The sequence below is a fragment of the Pleurodeles waltl genome, chromosome 4_2, assembly GCF_031143425.1.
Source record: "Pleurodeles waltl isolate 20211129_DDA chromosome 4_2, aPleWal1.hap1.20221129, whole genome shotgun sequence".
NCBI classification, from domain to species: Eukaryota; Metazoa; Chordata; class Amphibia; order Caudata; family Salamandridae; genus Pleurodeles; species Pleurodeles waltl.
In genome coordinates, this window is record NC_090443.1 from 11,843,121 (window position 1) to 11,862,701 (window position 19,581).

Sequence of the window (19,581 nt, forward strand, 5' to 3'; positions counted from 1 at the left end):
CTTTCCCATGTATTGAATAGAGCCTAATACACATTATTTTAGGACCGGTTTAACTGACATTTGCCATAGTTGAGAATGAGACCATGTGTCGTCAGACATTTTTTCATCAGCTGTAGACCTTTCCCAGCTTGCTGCTCTGATTTAGTAACCAGGAGCCAGTGGTCCAAATATAGGAAAACGCTTAGCTTTTGCAAATGGAGGGAAGCTAGCAGAGGCACCTTCATTTTTGTGACTACACTCTGGGCAGATTTGATGTGAAAGGACAGTACCTGGAACTGGTAGTGAATGTCAAAAACACAATTTCAGAATCTGCTGGTGCTCCAACACAAGTGGTATATGAAAGTATGCATCCATCAAATCTATGGTAATTAGAAGGCCCATAGGAAAAAACATGGGACTTAAGTTTTGTAGCATCTCCATTTTGCAATTTTTTTTGCCGATTTGTCCACATTCTTCAAGTCTATGACAAGACGGAATCCTCCTGTTACTTTCAGGACCAGAAACATTTTTAAGTTCCATTTCCCTGCTGATGTTGTGGAACTTGAGTTGCAATATTCTTTTCAATTAGTGCCTATATTGATGATTGCAAAGCCTCCAGCTTTTCTTTCCCTGTCGGTTCTCAAGTAAGAATGGTCCCCGTGTCTGGTAGTGTGGAGGAAACTCTATTCTGCAGCCCTTCTCTACTATCTGTAAGACCCAAGCATCAGAGGTGGATTGTTTCCAAGCTTCTAGAAAGTGAACAGTCCTTTCTCCAGCTGACTGATGTGGGCCATTTCCAGTGTAGTCAGATATTCCCTGAAGGGCATCTGCTCGTATTGTCATTCTGAGATTTGAAGGATTTCCCCTTCTGGCTCTTTGAACCTTGATTATGATGTTGCTCAGATGGTTCAAGAAAAGACTTGAGATTTAAAACTAGATGAGACTGATGATGAAAATTGGGTTTGTATGAAAGAAGAGCACTTTTTCTCCTTGTAAGGATTTGTGTGTATTATACAGTATGGCTGTGTGACCTTACAGTGTAATACACTTGCAAAACTGTCTTGGGTCCACTCAGGCTTGTCTTTAAAACCTTTAACTAAACCCTGGGTAGCTCTGGCTTAGAGCAGTAAGCTTTAAACAAAGGACGTAGTGTAAAGCATTTAGAAGCACCAAACAACAATATAAGAAAGTCACTCAACACAAAAGAAAACAACACCAATTTATGAAAATAGATTATATTTTTCAGAATTTTTAGAGGCCAAGCTGAGCAAAATCAGCCGGAGGATTCCGGAGATACAGATTTTTAAAGTAAATGTAAATCTCAGTTCTTTTAGTCACAGTCACAAACAAGCATTGATCACTGTAAAGTATGAGAACTTTTGAAAAGTTTGACCAAATTCTGTTTGGCTACTCTGGCCCAACTAGAGCGACCAAATCCAGCAAGGAGAAACTCGGGGTGCCACCAAGGAGTATTTGCATAGTTACCTGGTGTAGTGATATTTGTGTGTTGACTACCGATGTCGTGTCGCACTACTTTGCACCTGGCTTAGCTGCCCACTGTCACTTTAGTGGTCACTGGTTATAGACTCCATTTTGTACTCAGCCTAGACTCCATTTTGTGTTCAGCTTAGTTAAAGATATGAGTATTTTTCCTCACAAACATGTTATGCAACGTGTTTTTCATTTCTGCGTGTTTTCCTTCTCACTGAAGAGCTAGGACATATTATCACCTAGGACTGGTACATAATATGTAGGAGGTAAGCAGTCAGCATGATAAGAATGTACCATGCTGATGTTTATAATACAAAGCAGAGAACGGTTTGACTTTGGGAGAAATGCCTTGGGATGTTAGCCAGTTCTCAACGCATTCCTTTCAAAGTTTACCTAAACTAGCCAGCATTTTTGAATATTTCCATCTTAGGGGAGGGTTTTTTCCAGAAAGCCCTTTCTACGGTTCTTTAAGATATAAAAAGATGGCCCTGCTCAGTAGCAGTGAATTCCGAGACCTCGGTCAGGATTGCATGTCAAATGCCTGACATTTGTCCCGTGAGGGTGGTTATCTCTTTTTCGCAGTTGAACGTGGTCATCTTCTTGCTGGCATGAGAAAGATTAAGCATCTGACAGGCCCTACGGTGATGAATTTTTATTAATTATTTGCTTTGCATTGCATATGAATATATATCAATGTAAGTGTTTGTATCTTTGCATGTATATATTTGCTGTTTATAGATTGACAATTATTTACACATGGTCTTACGTTGTTGTTGCACATTTTGAAAGTACACTTTTTACTATTCAAACCTTCCTTCACAAATCTTGCAAAAAGCTATAATAAATGCTTTCTTCAGATTAAGAATTGCATTCCAGAGAATATTTTTTGACTCCTTTCAGTGTGTATGTCTTGGCTCAGTCAAAAGTAAAGCAAAACACCTGGTCAGTTCTTAACATTACAGCACTCAGCCATAGACTTTAATGGAGTGGTCCTGATGCTGAGGATGCTCTGGGTGCTATGCGGTTGACAGGGCTGTCCTCGCAGTAACTCTTTGGTCCATGGATGAGTTGGAGTGACTTTGGCTACAGAGGTCGTGGTCTCTCGAAGTCCTCTTTGAGCCAGTAGAAAGCCAGCTGCTGCTGGGCTACCAGTCTCTGTTCACAGTGAGTCCAGCTGTATCTTTTGGTGGAGGCTACTGTCCCTCTTGGGTGACCAGTCTGGACTCAGATGACACTCCCAGGTCCGATAGACCTGTATGCAACTTTTGACTGTCAAGGATCAGACTTTTGTGGCTCCCCGTGGCAGTCAGCAGCTATTCTCCAGAAGTGGCAATTGACTTACAGAATTGAGATACTTAGAAGGCACTGGTGCTGGTTTCAGGAGGGTCATCCAACTGACCCTTGGAGTCACTTTGGTCTGGGAGCAATTTTTCCTCAAGCCAGGAGCCACAGGCACAGTCCCTTCTTCGTCAGTCCAAGGTATGTCAGATGCAGTCCAGCAGACGGTGCTGGCTCCCTTTGCCAGGTCCAGGGGTCAGCAGGGCAGTCCATCTTCGGTCCTCTCTCCAATTCTGTATCGATCTGAGGGTCATGGTGCCACATATATGCCCAGAAAGTGCCTTGGGGGTCTCTAGCCAATGGATACTAGGGTGATCCCTCCCACCCTGTGATGCTTTCCAGCTCTGTGTGGTATCTAGCAATCCCAGGGTGCACTATCCTGCCCACTCCCAGGATATCTTAACCTTTTCTTGGATGTTAGGAGCTTGGTAGCCCACCTTAGAGGTGTGGCTACCTGTGGGCTACACGCACACCGGGAAAACCGGTTTGGGCACTGGTCTCCCCTCTCGCTTCCTGCTGCCAATCGGTCTACCTGAACAAAGGGGCAACCCTTTGGATTTTTATGCCATTTGTCCACCAAAGACGGCTTTGCCTTTGAAGCTCCCCTTTTGGGCCTACAACCTGAGTGGCTTCCTGGAATGGGAAGGTCACACCTCTCTCTGTAGCAGGCTGCCATTTTTTACTAAGCTTGGAAGTCATTCACACTACTTCCCAGGAGGGCAGAAAGCTGTCTGGCGGCCAGCAATCATGTGAGGCCACTGGACAAACTAAGCTATAGAGTGACAACTTTCTACATGTTGTCTGTCCTTAAATTACACTAAATCAGATTTGGGCATCACGTCCGGTTTAATGCTATGATTAATTTGATACACTGAAGTGCCCAATTTGGTAGTGCCTTTCAGACGTTGGCCAGACTGAGGGGTGGGCTGGGAGCTCTGTGTTAGCCAATGGGCCTGCTAATGTTTCCACCGCAGAATGTTTGAAAAGGATGCTGTCAGGACTGATTAAAAGCATATGTCCTACTTAATGATTTGTAGCTCTCTGCCTCAGATCTCCATAGGCCATCCCTAGGGAATACTTACATATATTCATTGTTAAGGGAAGTGGGGTCTTTGCCATTAGTTTAAATGGCAAAGTCAAACTCGCAGTTAAAGACTGCTTTTTCAGGCTAGAGTGGCATGGGACTTATAAGTAAGCCTGCTTATGCCAATTGGGGTAGTCAGTTGAACACACACTTTATAAGGGGTTATAACACAGGCACTTAGGTCTGGTTATCAGGCTTTAGTTCACTCTGAGTCAAAACACCAGCAGCATCAGTTCAGACATTTGGGGGTCATCATGCAAAAAAATAGGCATTTCCTTACACTCCTTAAACATTCTGTGTAACTTCTCCGATTCCGGTCCAAACAGCTCAATACCTTCAATAGTCATTCAAATGGTTGCTTTCTTTTGTGCATAACCTGTGTGCCGGTCTCGGAGAAAAACATTCCTTCTTGCATCTACTGTTGCCCCCTCTGAAAATGCTCCTACCCTTACATCATCAAAAGAAATGTTGTGCAAAAATTTGGCTTGTTTTTCAAGGCTCTCAATCAAGCCAGAACAACTTTCCTTAAAATCAGTCTGCATAAATTGGGTCGTATATGCTCCGTAAATCCCTGCACACATTGCTAGATTGGAACATGCATCTGATCTTTTTCAAAGCCAAATCATTTTTTTTATCAACAGGATCATTGATAGTATTTTCTCAAGCCACTGAAGTGCGATCAACTAAACTGGCAATCAAGGAATCCACTGCCACTAATTCTGGAAACTTCTTATCTGTATCTTCCAGAGGGTAGAGCTTAGAAAATGAATCAAGACATCACAAGTCTATCTGGGACTTTCCATTCTCTCAGAATCTCAACAGATAGATGTTGGTGAATAGGCGAAGGAGGTGTTTTGAGATTTTACAAATTGCCTTGAGCCCAATTCAGTAAAAGGAAGCTCCAGCGAAGGAAGCCCTCTATTCATTTGTACCCTGAACAATATTTCAAGCAATATATCTTTATGTATTTGCCTTTAAGCACTGATGATTGAGTAAGCTCTTTCTCTTCTTCAGCACTACTGGCGGAAGATAAGTCAGTTCTTTTCTTGTCTGTCTATTTAGGCACCTCGTTCAAATCTCCCAAGGTATCCAAAAGCACTCTCTTAAGCCTTTTCCCTCAAACTGTTTATCAGAGTGAGGATTTGAAGATCATTAGTACTTCTTCCAGGGGGGAGACTTGGACATAGATGAGGAATCCGAACTAACAGTTGATTACACATGCTTACCTTTTTTTATGAAGCTTCCTCATTCTGGAAGAGTGGCACTCTGCCAGAGTGAGGAAGCTTCATTTAAAAAAGCCACAAAACAGGGAAGGAAAGATACCTGCAAAAACGAATTCCAAGAAATCTAGAACTAGCAGTCAAAATGATAATTTACCTGCTTCCATGCTCCCTTAAATAGCCAGAAGATGAGCGCTGGAAGAAATGAAACCTTGAGCAAGCTCAGCATTATGAAATGGAAGTGTACAAGCTTCACTAGCTGATACTGCTCTACCCACGTATGCACATATCAGTAGAAGGAGAAAAAGATAACTGGCACAATGTTGGTAGCACCCGTGGACGCATCCAATACAAACTCACTATCTCATCAGCCCCTCTGCTTCCATCAAGTTCACTAGCAAAAGAGCCACAAGAAATTCTGTATTTTCCCTTGGCTACCAACTTTAGGAGAAAGGCATCTAAAACAATTATCACAAACATCCAGGTGGAGCAATCCACCCACCTGTCGGATAGGTGTTTTGTATCCTCAAAAAGACTTCCCAGGATGTTGTGGCCAATCTGAAAAAGCGCACTTGCAATGCTGTCAGGATTAGCAACCAATTATTGTTGGGGTGCTTTAATGTTGTTCGGGCTCTCCCACGGTTATTGTTCTGATTAGTGTTTTTTGGCAACTCTCAGGAACAGTGACTGTTTGTTTGAAGCATAATTGTTTCTCCAACTTTTATGTAATCCCAAGTGAAACTGTTTGCCCTCCTGACTTCTTGTTGACTTGATTGGTTACGGACCTCTCTAAGTAAGCCTGTCCATATGTGGGACTGTTGTTTTGATCTGTTCAGTAAATTGTTTTTGTCCTGATGATGACCCTTGACTAGGTGGGGTTGAAACGCTGTTGATGCATCTGGCATTTGGGAAGGGATTAAGAACCGCATTTCCAATTGAATTTAGACCTATGGAATTTTTGGACTATTATGAAAGACTCTGAATGCCATTGTCTGCTTTTAACATACTGTGCATTACCAAACTTGTTTCTGTTGTGCAATGAGTTGAGCTATTCATACTTTAAAGTTTGTTTTTGTTTATTTGGTTTGCAATAATAATTCACTGAGCTTGTTTGGATTATTGTGTGGGCACTTTATTATTTTATTTACATCTCTTGGACCTTTATGTACCCTTCATTTATTGATTTTCAGAATTGGTTTCCTACCTGGAACTACTGTTGTCTACTTAGCCCCTGTACGAAAGTGGCACCGCACCAAAACCCAGCAAGGCACAGTCTTGCTCTTTCATCCATATAGAACCCCTGCCAGGCAGAGACCCATCTCCTACATCAGTGTCTCAATCCTCAAGACAAGAACAAAGATCAGAAAAAGGGACAATATTCGCCATTTCTTACATCGACCTAATATGGGTGGAATTGGGTCAAGTCCCCTCCTACTTCCTGATCTAGTCCTGTCAATGCGATGGGTCCACCTCACGAGTAATGAGCTGGGATAAAGGCATAGGGATAATGCAACAAAGCCCTCACCATACATAGTGCTAGCTAGTTCCTATCAACCGAGGGCTCACTCCAAATACATTAGATGTGAACCTGCTTAATAGCATCTCTCATGTCCTGAGGTCAGCCTCCACTTCTGCACCCAACCTTTATGGGTGGCCTTTCTTGGTTAGGTCATCATGTGAATACCCTCTCTTTAGGGATTACTTTGGCTATAGAGTTAATTTTACCGACTGGGCACTGAATCTCTCTCAAGATTGCCTTTTCCCTCTCACTGTTGCTGCTACTTTCCCTTTAAGTGCTAGGACCTTGTCCTGGGGCAGATGGCATTCGGAGACACCAGCCAATGAGTGACTCTCAGTGCCCAAGAAGGAGAGTCTGATGACTGGATTCAGTGTCTTTCCTCCAGCCAGATGGATACAGCAGGATTCTGCTAAAACCTGAAAAGCTTCAAACAGTTCAGCATATTCACTTGAACCTGGTTCCCCAGCAAAGATAATGTTGCTTTTGTGAAGATCCCCCTTCTGGATGCGCCCTATGCCTTGCCTGGTCCATGAGGAAGCTGAACATCTCAAAGTATGTATAGGTGGTGGTGCATCCCGTAGGCATGCATTTATCAAAGTAAATGCCCCTCTGAAAACCTAGCATCATGAAGCTCTCTTGGTGAACTGTCCCCTTGGGAAAGGAGAGCTGATAAGTCAACACTGATCCTTTTCCTTCTTGTGGATGACGCCAGGGGTGAGTCGATGAAGTTAGCAAAAAGGAGGTTTTTCAATGGGCCCTGAAAGCCTAACTCTTTCTCAATTTTAGCCATCACCACTCCCAGGAGCTAACTTGTGATGGCGAACAGATGACCTGTGCCACCAAAATTCCTTTTATTTAGGGCTGACAAACGCTGATAGGTGGTCAAGGCCCCAACACATTTGACCTGTCCAGACTTAGGGTTTTTGCTGAATCTCCTGGCCCCCTTACCATGCTGCTTCTAGCACCTTCCTTCTGCCAACAGGAAAGGAGGCTACCATTTCCCCCCACCCGCACTATGGATCCTCAGTGGTGTTATTCTCCTGCCATGTGAACGCCCTTGCAACGGTGGCTGTGTGCTAGTCTTTGTTGGAGCTATAAAACTGACATATATGCATTTATCCACCCATTGGTTGCAGTATTTATTTGACAACTCTGTATTTGTAGCAAATGGCTGCCACTCAGAAGTGGAGTTTGGGTGCCAACCAAGTTAGGTACTTGACATGTCAACTCGTTGTGGATACAGTTTGGGATCAACCTAAGCTTGGCATAGAGCTCAATGGCAGAGTTGGGCATCAACCTCAAGGGGAGTTAGGGATCCTTCCTGTGGAGAACAAGATTGGTTTGTACTTTAGTGCCACCCATTTGGATGGAATTTGATGAACTTTGAGTGCCGGATGATGAATTCTAGGTAGTCTCTTGTAGAATGCAGTGGTTGAGGTTGCGTCAACTCAGTTTAGTATTTGATACACTTTGAGTAAAGTTTGAGTAAAGTTTGGGTGGAAACTTTAGTAGGGAGAAATTCACTGTTGATGCAGTGTTGTAGTTAGTTGCTCCATACACCTGTGTATTCTGATACCTTTTTTTTATTATCTTCCAGTCAGAGACCGCTATGGTGACCATCAAGAGGCAGAAGACTCCTTAAGTTCGTCCTCTGAGGAGGAGGAGGAGAATGTGGTAAGGGTGGTGATAATGCTGCAACAACTAATAACTGTGGGTAATCCCAGAAGAGTAGTCTGATGTTTTTTATATGTATGATACATTGTTTTGCCTTAAACTTTCCACCCTTGAAATCATTGTATAATATTACTATCATTTTGATATCTAAAGGCTGTAAAAATCTGAATTTTTAATGTCCTTTTCTACTTCGTGCAAATTAAGAAGTAATAATTTCTGCTCTTTTATCTTACTATACATTTAAAACATTTGACTAACCTGATTTCTTTAATTAGCATGTACATTGTGCTTTTTATTAAATAGATTATTTTAGTTGTGTTCGAGTTGTTTAGCCACAGTTGGCACTTTGAACACATAAATGCATGTTACAGGTGAAAGCATTGCTTTGTCCACAGTATGTAATTGATGGTTAAATATGTTTTCTTTGACATTTTATTGAAAATTCTTAGGGTGTGTGTAGGAAAATGCCTCTATTGGCATGTTACCCCCCTACCTTTTTGCCTTTTGTTGATGCTAGTTATGATTGGAAGTGTGCTGGGACCCTGCTAACCAGACCCCAGCACCAGTCTTCTTTCCCTAAACTCTTCCTTTGTCTCCACTATTGGCACAGCCCAGGCTCACAGATAAGTCCCTTGTAAATGGTACTCCTGGTACCAAGGGCCTTGTGATCAGGGAAGATCTCTAAGGCCTGCAGCATGTATTATGCCACCCTGGGGACCCCTCACTCAGCACATGCACACTGCCTCACAGCTTGTGCGTGACTAAGTCGACATGGCACTCCCTTCAGAGTGCCATGGCCGCAACCCACTGCCTGTGGCATAGGTAAGTCACCCTTCTAGCAGGCCTTACAGCCCTAAGGCAGGGTGTACTATACCATAGGTGAAGGCATATCTGCATGAGCAATATGCCCCTACAGGATCTAAGTCTATTCTTAGACTTTGTATGTATAGTGTGGCCATATTAAGTATATGGTCTGGGAGTTTGTCAAAAACAAACTCCACAGCTACATAATGGCTACACTGAATACTGGGAAGTTTGGTATAAAACTTCTCAGAATAATAAACCCACACTGATGCCAGTGTTGGATTTATTAAAAAATGCACACAGAGGGCATCTTAGAGATGCCCCCTGTATTTTACCCAATTGTTCAGTGCAGGACTGACTGGTCTGTGCCAGCCTGCTGCTGAGAGACGAGTTTCTGACCCCCTGGTGTGAGAGCCTTTGTGTTCTCTGAGGCCAGAAACAAAGCATTCTCTGGGTGGAGGTGCTTCACACCTCCTCCCTGCAGGAACTGTAACACCTAGCAGTGAACCTCAAAGGCTCAGGCTTCATGTTACAATGCCCCAGGGCACTCCAGCTAGTGGAGATGCCCACCCCCTGCACACAGCCCCCACCTTTGGAGGCAAGTCCAGGGAAGATAATGAGAAAAACAAGGAGGAGTCACCCACCAATCAGGACAGCCCCTAAGGTGTCCTGAGCTGAGGTGACCCCTGCCTTTTAGAAAACCTCCATCTTGATTTTGGAGGATTCCCCCAATAGGAATAGAGATGTTGCATGAGCACTATGCCCCTACAGTGTCTAAGCAAATTCTTAGACATTGTAAGTGCAGGGTAGCCATAAAGAGTATATGGTCTGTGTGTTTGTTAAACACGAACTTCACAGTTTCATAATGGCTACACTGAATACTGGGAAGCTTGGTATCAAACTTCTCAGCACAATCAATCCACACTGATGCCAGTGTCGGATTTATTGAAAAATGCACACAGGATACCTTAGAGATGCCCCCTGTATACCAGCCCAACTATTAGTGTTAGGCTGACTAGTTTCTGCCAGCCTGCCACATCCAGATGGGTTTCCGGCCACATGGGGTGAGTGCCTTTGTCACACAGTGGCCAGGAACAAAGCCTGCACTGGGTGGAGGTGCTTCAGACCTCCCCCCTGCAGGAACTGTAACACCTGGCGGTGAGCCTCAAAGGCTCATGCCTGGTGTTACAGTGCCCCAGGGCACTCCAGCTAATGGAGATGACCGCCCCTCCGGACACATACCCCCACTTTTGGCGGCAAGTCCAGAGGAGATATTGAGAAAAACTAGGAGGAGTCACCCACCAGTCAGGACAGCCCCTAAGGTGCCCTGAGCTGAGGTGACCCGTGCCTTAGGAAATCATCCATCTTGTTTTGGAGGATTTCCCCCCACAATAGGATTAGGGATGTGCCCCCCCTTCCCACAGGGAGGAGGCACAAAGAGGGTGTAGCCACCCTCAAGGATTGTAGTCATTGGCTACTGCCCCCCAGGTCGAAACCCACCCCTAAATTGATTATTTAGGAGTGACCCTGAACCCAGGAAACCAGATTCCTGCAACCTGAAGAAAGAAGGACTGCTGACCTGAAAGCCCTGCATAGGCAACAGAGACTACCGGCATGTCTCCAGACTCCGAGAACCTGCACAGCGATGCATCCAGCGGGACCAGCGACCTCTGAGGACTCAAAGGGCTGACCTGCACCTGAAGGACCAAGAAACTTCAGAGGACCCGGGGGTCACTTAGTCGATGCAGGCAGGGCAAAGGGGGGCTTCTCGGGCCAGCCACTGACTGGGTTAGGAAGAGGGCTGCATTCTGGTCACTCCTGCACTGGAGGTTGGTTCCTCTCGGTGCTGGGGGCTGCGGGTGCAGTGCTTGGTCCAGGCGTCGGGTTCTTTGTTACCAGGCAGTAGGGGTCAGGGGAGCCTCTGGATCCTCTCTGCAGGCATTGTTGTGGGGGTTCAGGGGGGTCGACTCAGGTTACTCACGTCATCGCAGTCGCCTGGGAGTCCTCTCTGCAGTGTTTGTTCTCTGGAACTCGAGCCGGGGGCGTCGAGTGCAGAGTGTGAAGTCTCACGCTTCCGGCGGGAAGAGAGTTCTTTGAAAGTTGTTTTTTGGTTGCAAAAATGTTGCTGATGGTGAACAGTGCCAATGTTATCTGGAGTTTCTTGGTCCTTCGGTTTCAGGGCAGTCCTCTGAGTCCTCAGAGGTGGCTGGTTCCTGTCGGATGCGTCACTGTGCAGGTTCTTTCTGTCTGGAGACAGGCCGGTAGGGCTGGGGCCAAGTCAGTTGTCGTCTCTGCAGGGCTTTCAGGTCAGCAGTCCTCCTTCTTCTTGTAGGTTGCAGGAATCAGATTTCCTGGGTTCAGGGTTTCCCCTAAATACTGAATTTAGGTGTGTGTTTAGGTCTTACTGTCCTGGAGGATAGCTACACCCTCTTTGTGCCTCTTCCCTGAAGGGAGGGGGGGGGGCATATCCCTAATCCTATTGGGGAATCCTGCAATCTCAAGATGGAGGATTTCTTAAGTCAGGAGTCACCTCAGCTCAGGGCACCTTAGGGGCTGTCCTGACTGTTGGGTGGCTCCTCCTTGTTTTCCTCATCAACTCCTCCAGCCTTGCTGCCAAAAGTGGGGGCAGTGGCCAGAGGGGCCGGCATCTCCACTAGCTGGGGTGCCCTGGGGTGCTGTAACAAAAGGCATGAGCCTTTGAGGCTCACCGCCAGGTGTTACAGTTCCTGCAGGGGGAGCTGAGAAGCACCTCCACCCAGTACAGGCTTTGTTTTTTTGCCTCCGAGAGCACAAAGGCTCTCACCCCAGGGGGGCAGAAACTCGTCTCAGTGGTAGGCTGGCACAGACCAGTCAGTCCTGCACTGAAGGATTGGGTAAAATACAGGGGGAATCTTCTAAGAAGCCCTCTGTGTGCATTTTGTAATAAATCCAACACTGGCATCAGTGTGGGTTTATTATTCTGAGACGTTTGATACCAAACTTCCCAGAATTCAGTGTAGCCATTATGGAGCTGTGGAGTTCGTTTTGACAAACTCCCAGACCATATACTTAGTATGCCATACTATACTTACAATGTCTAAGAATTGACTTAGACACTGTAGGGGCATATTGCTCATGCAGCTATGCCCTCACCTGTGGTGTAGTGCACCCTCCCTTAGGGCTGTAAGGCCTGCTAGAGAGGTGACTTACCTATGCCACAGGCAGTATTTTGTGTGCATGGCATCCTGAAGATGATGCCATGTCGACTTTGCCTTTTTCTCCCCACCAACACACACAACCTGCAATGGCAGTGTACATGTGTTAGGTGAGGGGTCCCTTAGGGTGGCACAACACATGCTGCAGCCCTTAGGGACCTTCCCTGGTCACCGGGCCCTTGGTACCACTGGTACCTTTTACAAGGGACTTATCTGTGTGCCAGGGCTGTGCGAATTGTAGAAACAATGGTACCTTTTTAGTGCAGGAACGCTGGGGCCTGGTTAGCAGGGTCCCAGCACACTTCTCAGTCAAGTCAGCATCAATTTCAGGCAAAAAGTTGGGGGGTAACTGCAACAGGGAGCCATTTTCCTACAGCGCCTATGTTATTTGGGCCATACTTTGATCTCTGCACCTGACCGGCCCTGTGTTGTTGGTGCTGGGTGTTTGGGGGTTGACTTGAACCCCCAACGGTGGTCTGCCAATGCAAAGCAGCCTGAACTTGTAAGTGCTTTACTTACCTGAGAAACTAACCAATACTTCTTCTCCCCCAGGAACTGTTTATTTCTGCACTGTGTGCACATTTAAAATTGCTTAATGCCATTTTTGCCAAAACTGTGTACATTACTGTTTTAATTCAAAGTTTCAAACCTACATGTGTGAAGTACCTTACAATTTATGTACTTACCTAAATTCTGAATCTTGTGGCTCTAAAATAAATTAAGAAACGCATATTTTTTCTGTATAAAAACCTATTGGCCTGGAGTAAAGTCTTTGAGTGTGTGTTCTCATTTATTGCCTGTGTGTGTACAACAAATGCTTAACACTACCCTCTGATAAGCCTACTGCTCGACCACACTACCACAAAATAGAGCATTAGTATTATCTAATTTTGCCACTATCAACTTCTAAGGTGAACCCTAGCACTCTGTGCACACTATCTCTCACTTTGAGATAGTATATACAGAGCCAACTTCCTACAGTGTGTTAAACATGAGTCTCTTGAGATGGTAGGATCTCATTTTGAAGTGATCAGTTTACAAATGCTGACTTTTTTTTTATTTATTTTTTATTTTTTAATATACCTTTGTCTAGTTTAAATTCTGACACCTTTTTCATTTTATTGCTGTATCTTACTCAGAGGTGGGATCCTAAACTGGATAAGGATTTCTACCGCACACTTTCCTTGTTGAAGACGAAAGATCCCAGAATCTACCAGCAAGATGTCACTTTTTATCACAATGAAGGTATGCACTTCTCTAGTTCTTGTACGAAGGACCATCCTGGCTACAATTATATGTAAATACTGTATACATATATATTTACGTTCACACCTATGATATACACACACAGCTACCCTTCATTTCTTTTTCCTTGAAGTACTTTATGAACTGCCTGCCCTTTATTCCAGTGCATGACACCACGCTCTTTCCTTTAAAAGAAGGAGGGACCTCATTTGACTTTGGGATGGGGTGCCTTTAAACTGCCAACCTTATATATGCTGTTGAAGTGCAACTTACATAGTCTTCTGCTAGAGAGTGCTGTTGAACATAGTCGCCCCCTGCCTTTCCTGAAACCAGTGGTAGGAATTACTGTGAAAAGAGGCACAACTGTAGCTCTAGTGATTGTTTCTTTAAAGTGATTGTTCTCTAACTTGGTTTATGTACATCATTATTTTTTATTTTATTTTTATTGAGAAAAAACTGATTGTTTTGGTGCATCAGGTGTGGGGGACCTGAACAGAAAGTTAAGAGATGTAGATCAACTGACTAACTCTCTGAAAACGTAGACTGATTTTAATCTCACCTAACCCAACCCAGGTAATTAACCTATGTATGAAACACAGCTATTTATTGTTCTTATTTATTAAGGTCTGGCTACAGGTAGCTGTTTCACCCGCTTCATGTTTTTCCAAAATATTCATAATAAACAGACCCATGAGTATGCTTTTGGTCATCCCTCATCATCCATTGGTTTGCTCAAGAGTTATTAATATTTAGCTTCTGCCCACCGCAGCATGCTGCCTGAGTTAGTGGAGCAACCTACATCAGCAACTGCCTCCCTTCACTGTGAATGACTATATTTTACCTATGCACGTCCACCTAAAAAGTAGTCCACGGCAGTGCCAAGGCTGTTTGGCCAATCTTGCAGGCTTGCGAAGGCCAGACATACTGGCTTTGCCTGTGTCTTTTTTTTTTTTAATTGTGGGGTACATTCTAAGTGACCAGTTGAAGTAGCTGAAACACCTCTTGCGAGAACTGCACAATAAGTCTTGCAAAAGGGAAAAGAGGATGGAATTTGCCACTTCAGATGAAACTGTGTGCTGTGTTCCTTACGAAAAGAAAGACTGCAGAAAATCAGGTACTGTCACATGCCAATGCTGTAGGGAAGTATCAAATGTGCATTGTGGCTGCCAACTGTGTTATTTTAAATATGTTATATAGCTCAGCCTTTATCAGTTTTGTGTCATTTTGGCGAAATGGGAATTGCATAGAAAGCATGTTAACTAAGGAAGTCGCTATTGAGAGGAAAGTCGGGTCTTGAGACATTCAGCCTTACCTGTATGGGCCTAATCATTCAGGTTTTTTTTAACTAGTGGGTTGTCGCACTAGTAACAGTGGGGAGGGGAAGATGAGTCACTGCTCAGTGTGAGTGATCAGTCGTTTATAAAAGGGTATGGTGCGATTTGCTCCCCAACCCATTTGAGTGATCAGTAAGTATGTTTAATTTCTCAGACCTTTGCTTTAGGCTTCATCTTTTATACTAGCTTATTCATTTTTGCTCTCTTCATCTGTCTCTTATCTGCTTTGCCCCTGATGGTTATGCGTTAACTTTCTCTGTTGGTGAGAAGGATGGAGGGTGAGAGAGCAGGAGGAGATGGGAAGGAGGCAAGTGAATAGAAGTGAAAGAGAGAGCTTGTCCACTCAGCAGCCAGACTGCAGATACCAGAGGGTCATTTTCAGGCAGGGGAGGCACCCTTGTATACATATAAGAATCATATGCACAGGTTCATTTGATGCCACATTGAAGGCGTATGCCCAAACACAGCAAAAACAAAATGAGACAAAAACAAATAAATCTTTTGAAATAGTTCTCGTGATGCATTATCTTGTGTGGATAGAGTACTTTTTCTTGATTTAAAAATTAAAAAAACTATTACATCAGTAGTGGGTGCTGGTGGCAGTACATGCATGCTTTTGAATTGGGAGCCCTTACAGTGATAGGGAGGAGGAGGCATGTTGAGGACAAACGTGAGGAAAACTGTGAAAAACATAATGCTGAACAGGAAAACAGCAATATAAAAATCCTTTCAGTAAACATCCTTTCAGTACATGAACTGTGTCATCCCATTGGTGTCTTGATTATGCCAAAGTGTCTGCAATGGACTCTCTGGAAAGCTAATTGGCGAGCTTCAGAGAATTCAGAATGCATATTCAGGCACCTTTAAACCTAACTGTTTGGAAGGCATTACACAGCTTACCAGTTGAAAGGAGAAAAGCACTCTGTATTCGCCTTCATACAATCCAAACTCGGATTGTATAGCCAAGGGGAAAAAAACTCAAATTGAAGATACCCCTACTTCTGACTTGATTTTTTTTTTTTTTTTTTTTTTAAATCAAACCCTCATTGGTCGAAGATTATTCTCAGCTCAGAGAGGCAATGTGTGGAATAAACTACCAAAGGGAGTAAGGACCATCACCAACCATTGATATTTTGTATAAGCAAAACGGCCTGCTTTCCCTAAAATTGGGACCAAAGTGACCTCTAGACCACAACTCAAAGTGGTTTATATTTGTGTAATGTGAAAGGAGAAGCTCCCTGCCAAACATGCCCTGGGGGACCTTAGGAAGCCATAGGAAATAGCTATAGAAATGCTACTATACAATATTAAATAGTAAATTAAAAGATATGTATAGTTTTTTTTACTTTGTGCAGCACCCTGCTACCATTTGGCTAAGTGTGCATTATAGAAGAACCACATACATATGCATAGGATTTAATAACCACATTTCCATCTGCATCACTAGAAGGTGCCATTAACTACAAGTATACTGATGGATTTTCTTCATACCTGGTCATATGTCCTTGTTTGCTGTACACATTCAGGAGAGGCTCCCTGCCCAACATACCTTGTGGTTGTCTTTCCCGCGAGACATGGTCTTTCCTGGTGGTTAGTGGACCATCATTCTAACCGACCCGTCACTCTTCCTGCTGTCTTTGGTATATTGTTGACTCACGACTACCCTGGTGTATTGGTGGTCATAGACTATCGACATCTGCCCAGTGTTTTGTTAATCCAGCAGCAGGCGAGAAAAATGTCTCTCCAACATTATTATCTCAAGAATACTCCTATTCTAACTTTTAAGTTTCCCAGAGAGTGGGTGGCGAACATCTTAGTTTCAGAACATCCTCCGAAACTCACAGTAGACAAAACGGGTAGGTTTTCATTGGCATCCTGTTTGCCGAGGAAGTACCTATGTTTTTAAAAAAAATCCCAAATGAGAGGAATGAATGCCTGACACACACAATTTCTGTTCTCTGAGTCATACCTGCAAGGAATAGATTAGGCATACTTTGACCCTTTTCATCTATTGCCCACAAAGACTTGGCTCCGAGTAGAAGCCACAGTGCATCTTAAAGCATTCATTTTCTGACAGATGCAAATGTAGCCGCCCCAACTTCAAAATTACTACAACAGTTTATTGCATTAGCCCACCTTATGTGTGCCTATTGAGTATTCTAATTTGAAGTGCACTGTGAAGGAAAGGAGTGATGGTCATGTTATGGTCTTTGTAGTCTGTAAATCCATTAACACTTGTGAGGCTGGAAGTACAGCATTACTGCACGCTGTTAGATCTTGATGAATGCACAGCTTTACACATTATTGCAGCCCACTGTAATTGTGAGGAAACGGCTTTTTGTAGGCTCACCCCTATTTTTGCCCTTCGTTTTGACTGTTAGGTACATGTGTAATGACTGTGAGTGCACTGAGACCTGCTGATGAGACCTCAGTGCCAGTGCTGTAACCCTTAAAAGTATATGTTTGATTGACTTACAAGTAAGTTTACTTATGCCAGTTGGTTGTAAGTCCCTAGTACATGGTACCAGGGGGACTCGGGGCTGTAAGTTAGCCGGACCTGGCAAAGAGAGTGTTGGAATGTGCCTGTTTTTGACATGGTTACCCCCACTTTTTGCCTAGTATCTGATGTGATTTCAACTGAAAGTGCACTGGGTTCCTGCTAACAAGGTCCCCAGTGCCAGATCTCTTTCCCAAAACTGCACAGTTGTTTCCCCGCTTGGCAAAACCTTTAGCACCCTTTGTAAGTCACTAGTAAATGGTACCCCTATTACCTGGGATAGTAAAGAGAATCCCTAAGGGCTGCAGCACGAATTGTGCCACCCTAAGGTACTCCTCACCAAGCTCAGTAGAGGCTGCCATTGCAGGCTGCATATCTTGGTGCTGACAAAAGTGAAAACACGACATGGCACACGGCCTGTGTGCCATGTCTCCTAACACTGCATGCAGTATACATAAGTCACCCTTCTAGCAGGCCTTACAGCCCTAAGGCAGGGAGCATTATATTACATGCGAGGGCAAATCTGCACAAGCAGATATGCCCCTGCTATGTCTTTGTGGATTCTCAGAAATAGTAAGCGCCCAGGGAAGCCATTTTAAATGCATATGCTGAACTCTGGTCGTTACGAGTACCCAAGCTACATGATGGCTTCACTGAAGCTAGGGATATTTGGGATCAAACATTTCGTATAGGTGAACCCACACTGATGCCAGTGTTGGATTTACTGATGCAGGCACCCAGAGGGCACCTTAGAGGTGCCACCTGAAAGTCTACCAGCCTCTGGTGTGCTCGCTGACCGGTTGATGCCAGCCTGCCACATGAGACACTATTCTGGACCCCCAGGGCGAGAGCCCTATGCTCTCCGGAGGTCCAGAACAAAAGCTGGTCTGAGAAGATGGTGAAACATCCCCCTCCCACAGGATGACCTGCTGATTAGCCTTTCGAAGGCAGCAAGCCTCAAATGACTGCCTACCTTGAAATGCATATCTGGCTATCATCACAGGAAAGGAAGTCACCCCCTCTCCAGAGCCTATTTGGCACCTGGACAGGCAGGAAAATTAGTCCGGTAGGCGTGCCACCCCCAGATTAGTACTACCCCTAAGGTGGGCTACTGCGAGATGGACATGACTTTTCAGAAGTAGCGGTCTTTGTGATGGTATACTCAGGAATTCTGGGGCACAATTATGTCCACTTCCCACAGGAAGTGGTTATATAGGGGGCGTATTGACCCCAAGGTTCAGTAGCTCATTGGCTACTACCCTACACACCCCTAATGCCCCTAAATTCAGTATTTAGGAGAGCCCTTGGCACCAGATAAGCCAATCCTGATGCCCTGGGAAGACCAAGGACACAGAAGAGCCGCAACAGCAGAAGAGGAGAAGAGAAGCAGCAGACCTGGTGCCAACACCACCAGCCTCTTTGCATCCCTCATACAAATCTGCACTGAGGGTGATTCGACCTGCAGCTGTGACCCCATAAATCTCGGAGGACTGCCTGCCTTTGAAAAAAGACTCAAGACCTCCTGTGAACAGCAGACCTGTTCTTCAAAAACCTCCAAAGAAGGGAATCTGATGCTTCTGGAACCACCAGAACCCGTCACCAGAGTCACTACTGCGCCCGCCGTCTCCGACCAGAGTTGAAGTGCACCATTGGTGTCAACAAGGTTCCCCAGCCCTCCAGAGTCCGAGTCCATTGTGATTTCACCCCTCCTGGACTTCCTGACGAAACCTGCAGCCTCTGCATGCAGCATCCCTCTGCAGCAACCGCTCCGGTCAGAAAAACCCGATACCTAAGGACACCTCTGCACCTGTTGCCCCTGAGCTGTGGAGAAGAGGACCAAAGGTGCCTACCTTTGCCCGAGCATCATGAGGTCTGAGCCCCGCTGCTGGTTCAGCCTGACTGGCCTCCTGGCCAGAGCCTACAGCCTCTTTCCGCAGTGACCGATCTTCATAGGAAAACTTTGGGCACCCAACACTTTCTTCAGGACAGAGCTTCTTAATTGTGTAATAACATAAGTGAACCAATGAAGGGCCTTGTACATAGCGAGTACCATTTGATTAAAAAATATAACCAACCTTGGCAACCTGTGACCACGTCTTGCTTGGTGATGTGGTGTTTTTGGTATGGAAAGTGAATCCAATTTGGTATATCTATTTATGAGACTTACCATAATGGTTCATTATATGAGTTACATAAAGGGGG

General features: G+C 44.7%; 1 protein-coding gene across 1 annotated transcript in view; it reads left to right on the top strand.

The window, feature by feature from the left end:
* The window catches only part of KRI1 (KRI1 homolog), a 109,932-nt gene that overhangs the window by 11,853 nt on the left and 78,498 nt on the right, over window positions 1-19,581 (top strand). The window contains exons 2-3 of the mRNA XM_069230398.1: window positions 8,229-8,305; window positions 13,443-13,548. Coding sequence (XP_069086499.1) covers window positions 8,229-8,305; window positions 13,443-13,548 — 183 coding nt within the window. The remainder of the gene's footprint in view (window positions 1-8,228; window positions 8,306-13,442; window positions 13,549-19,581) is intronic.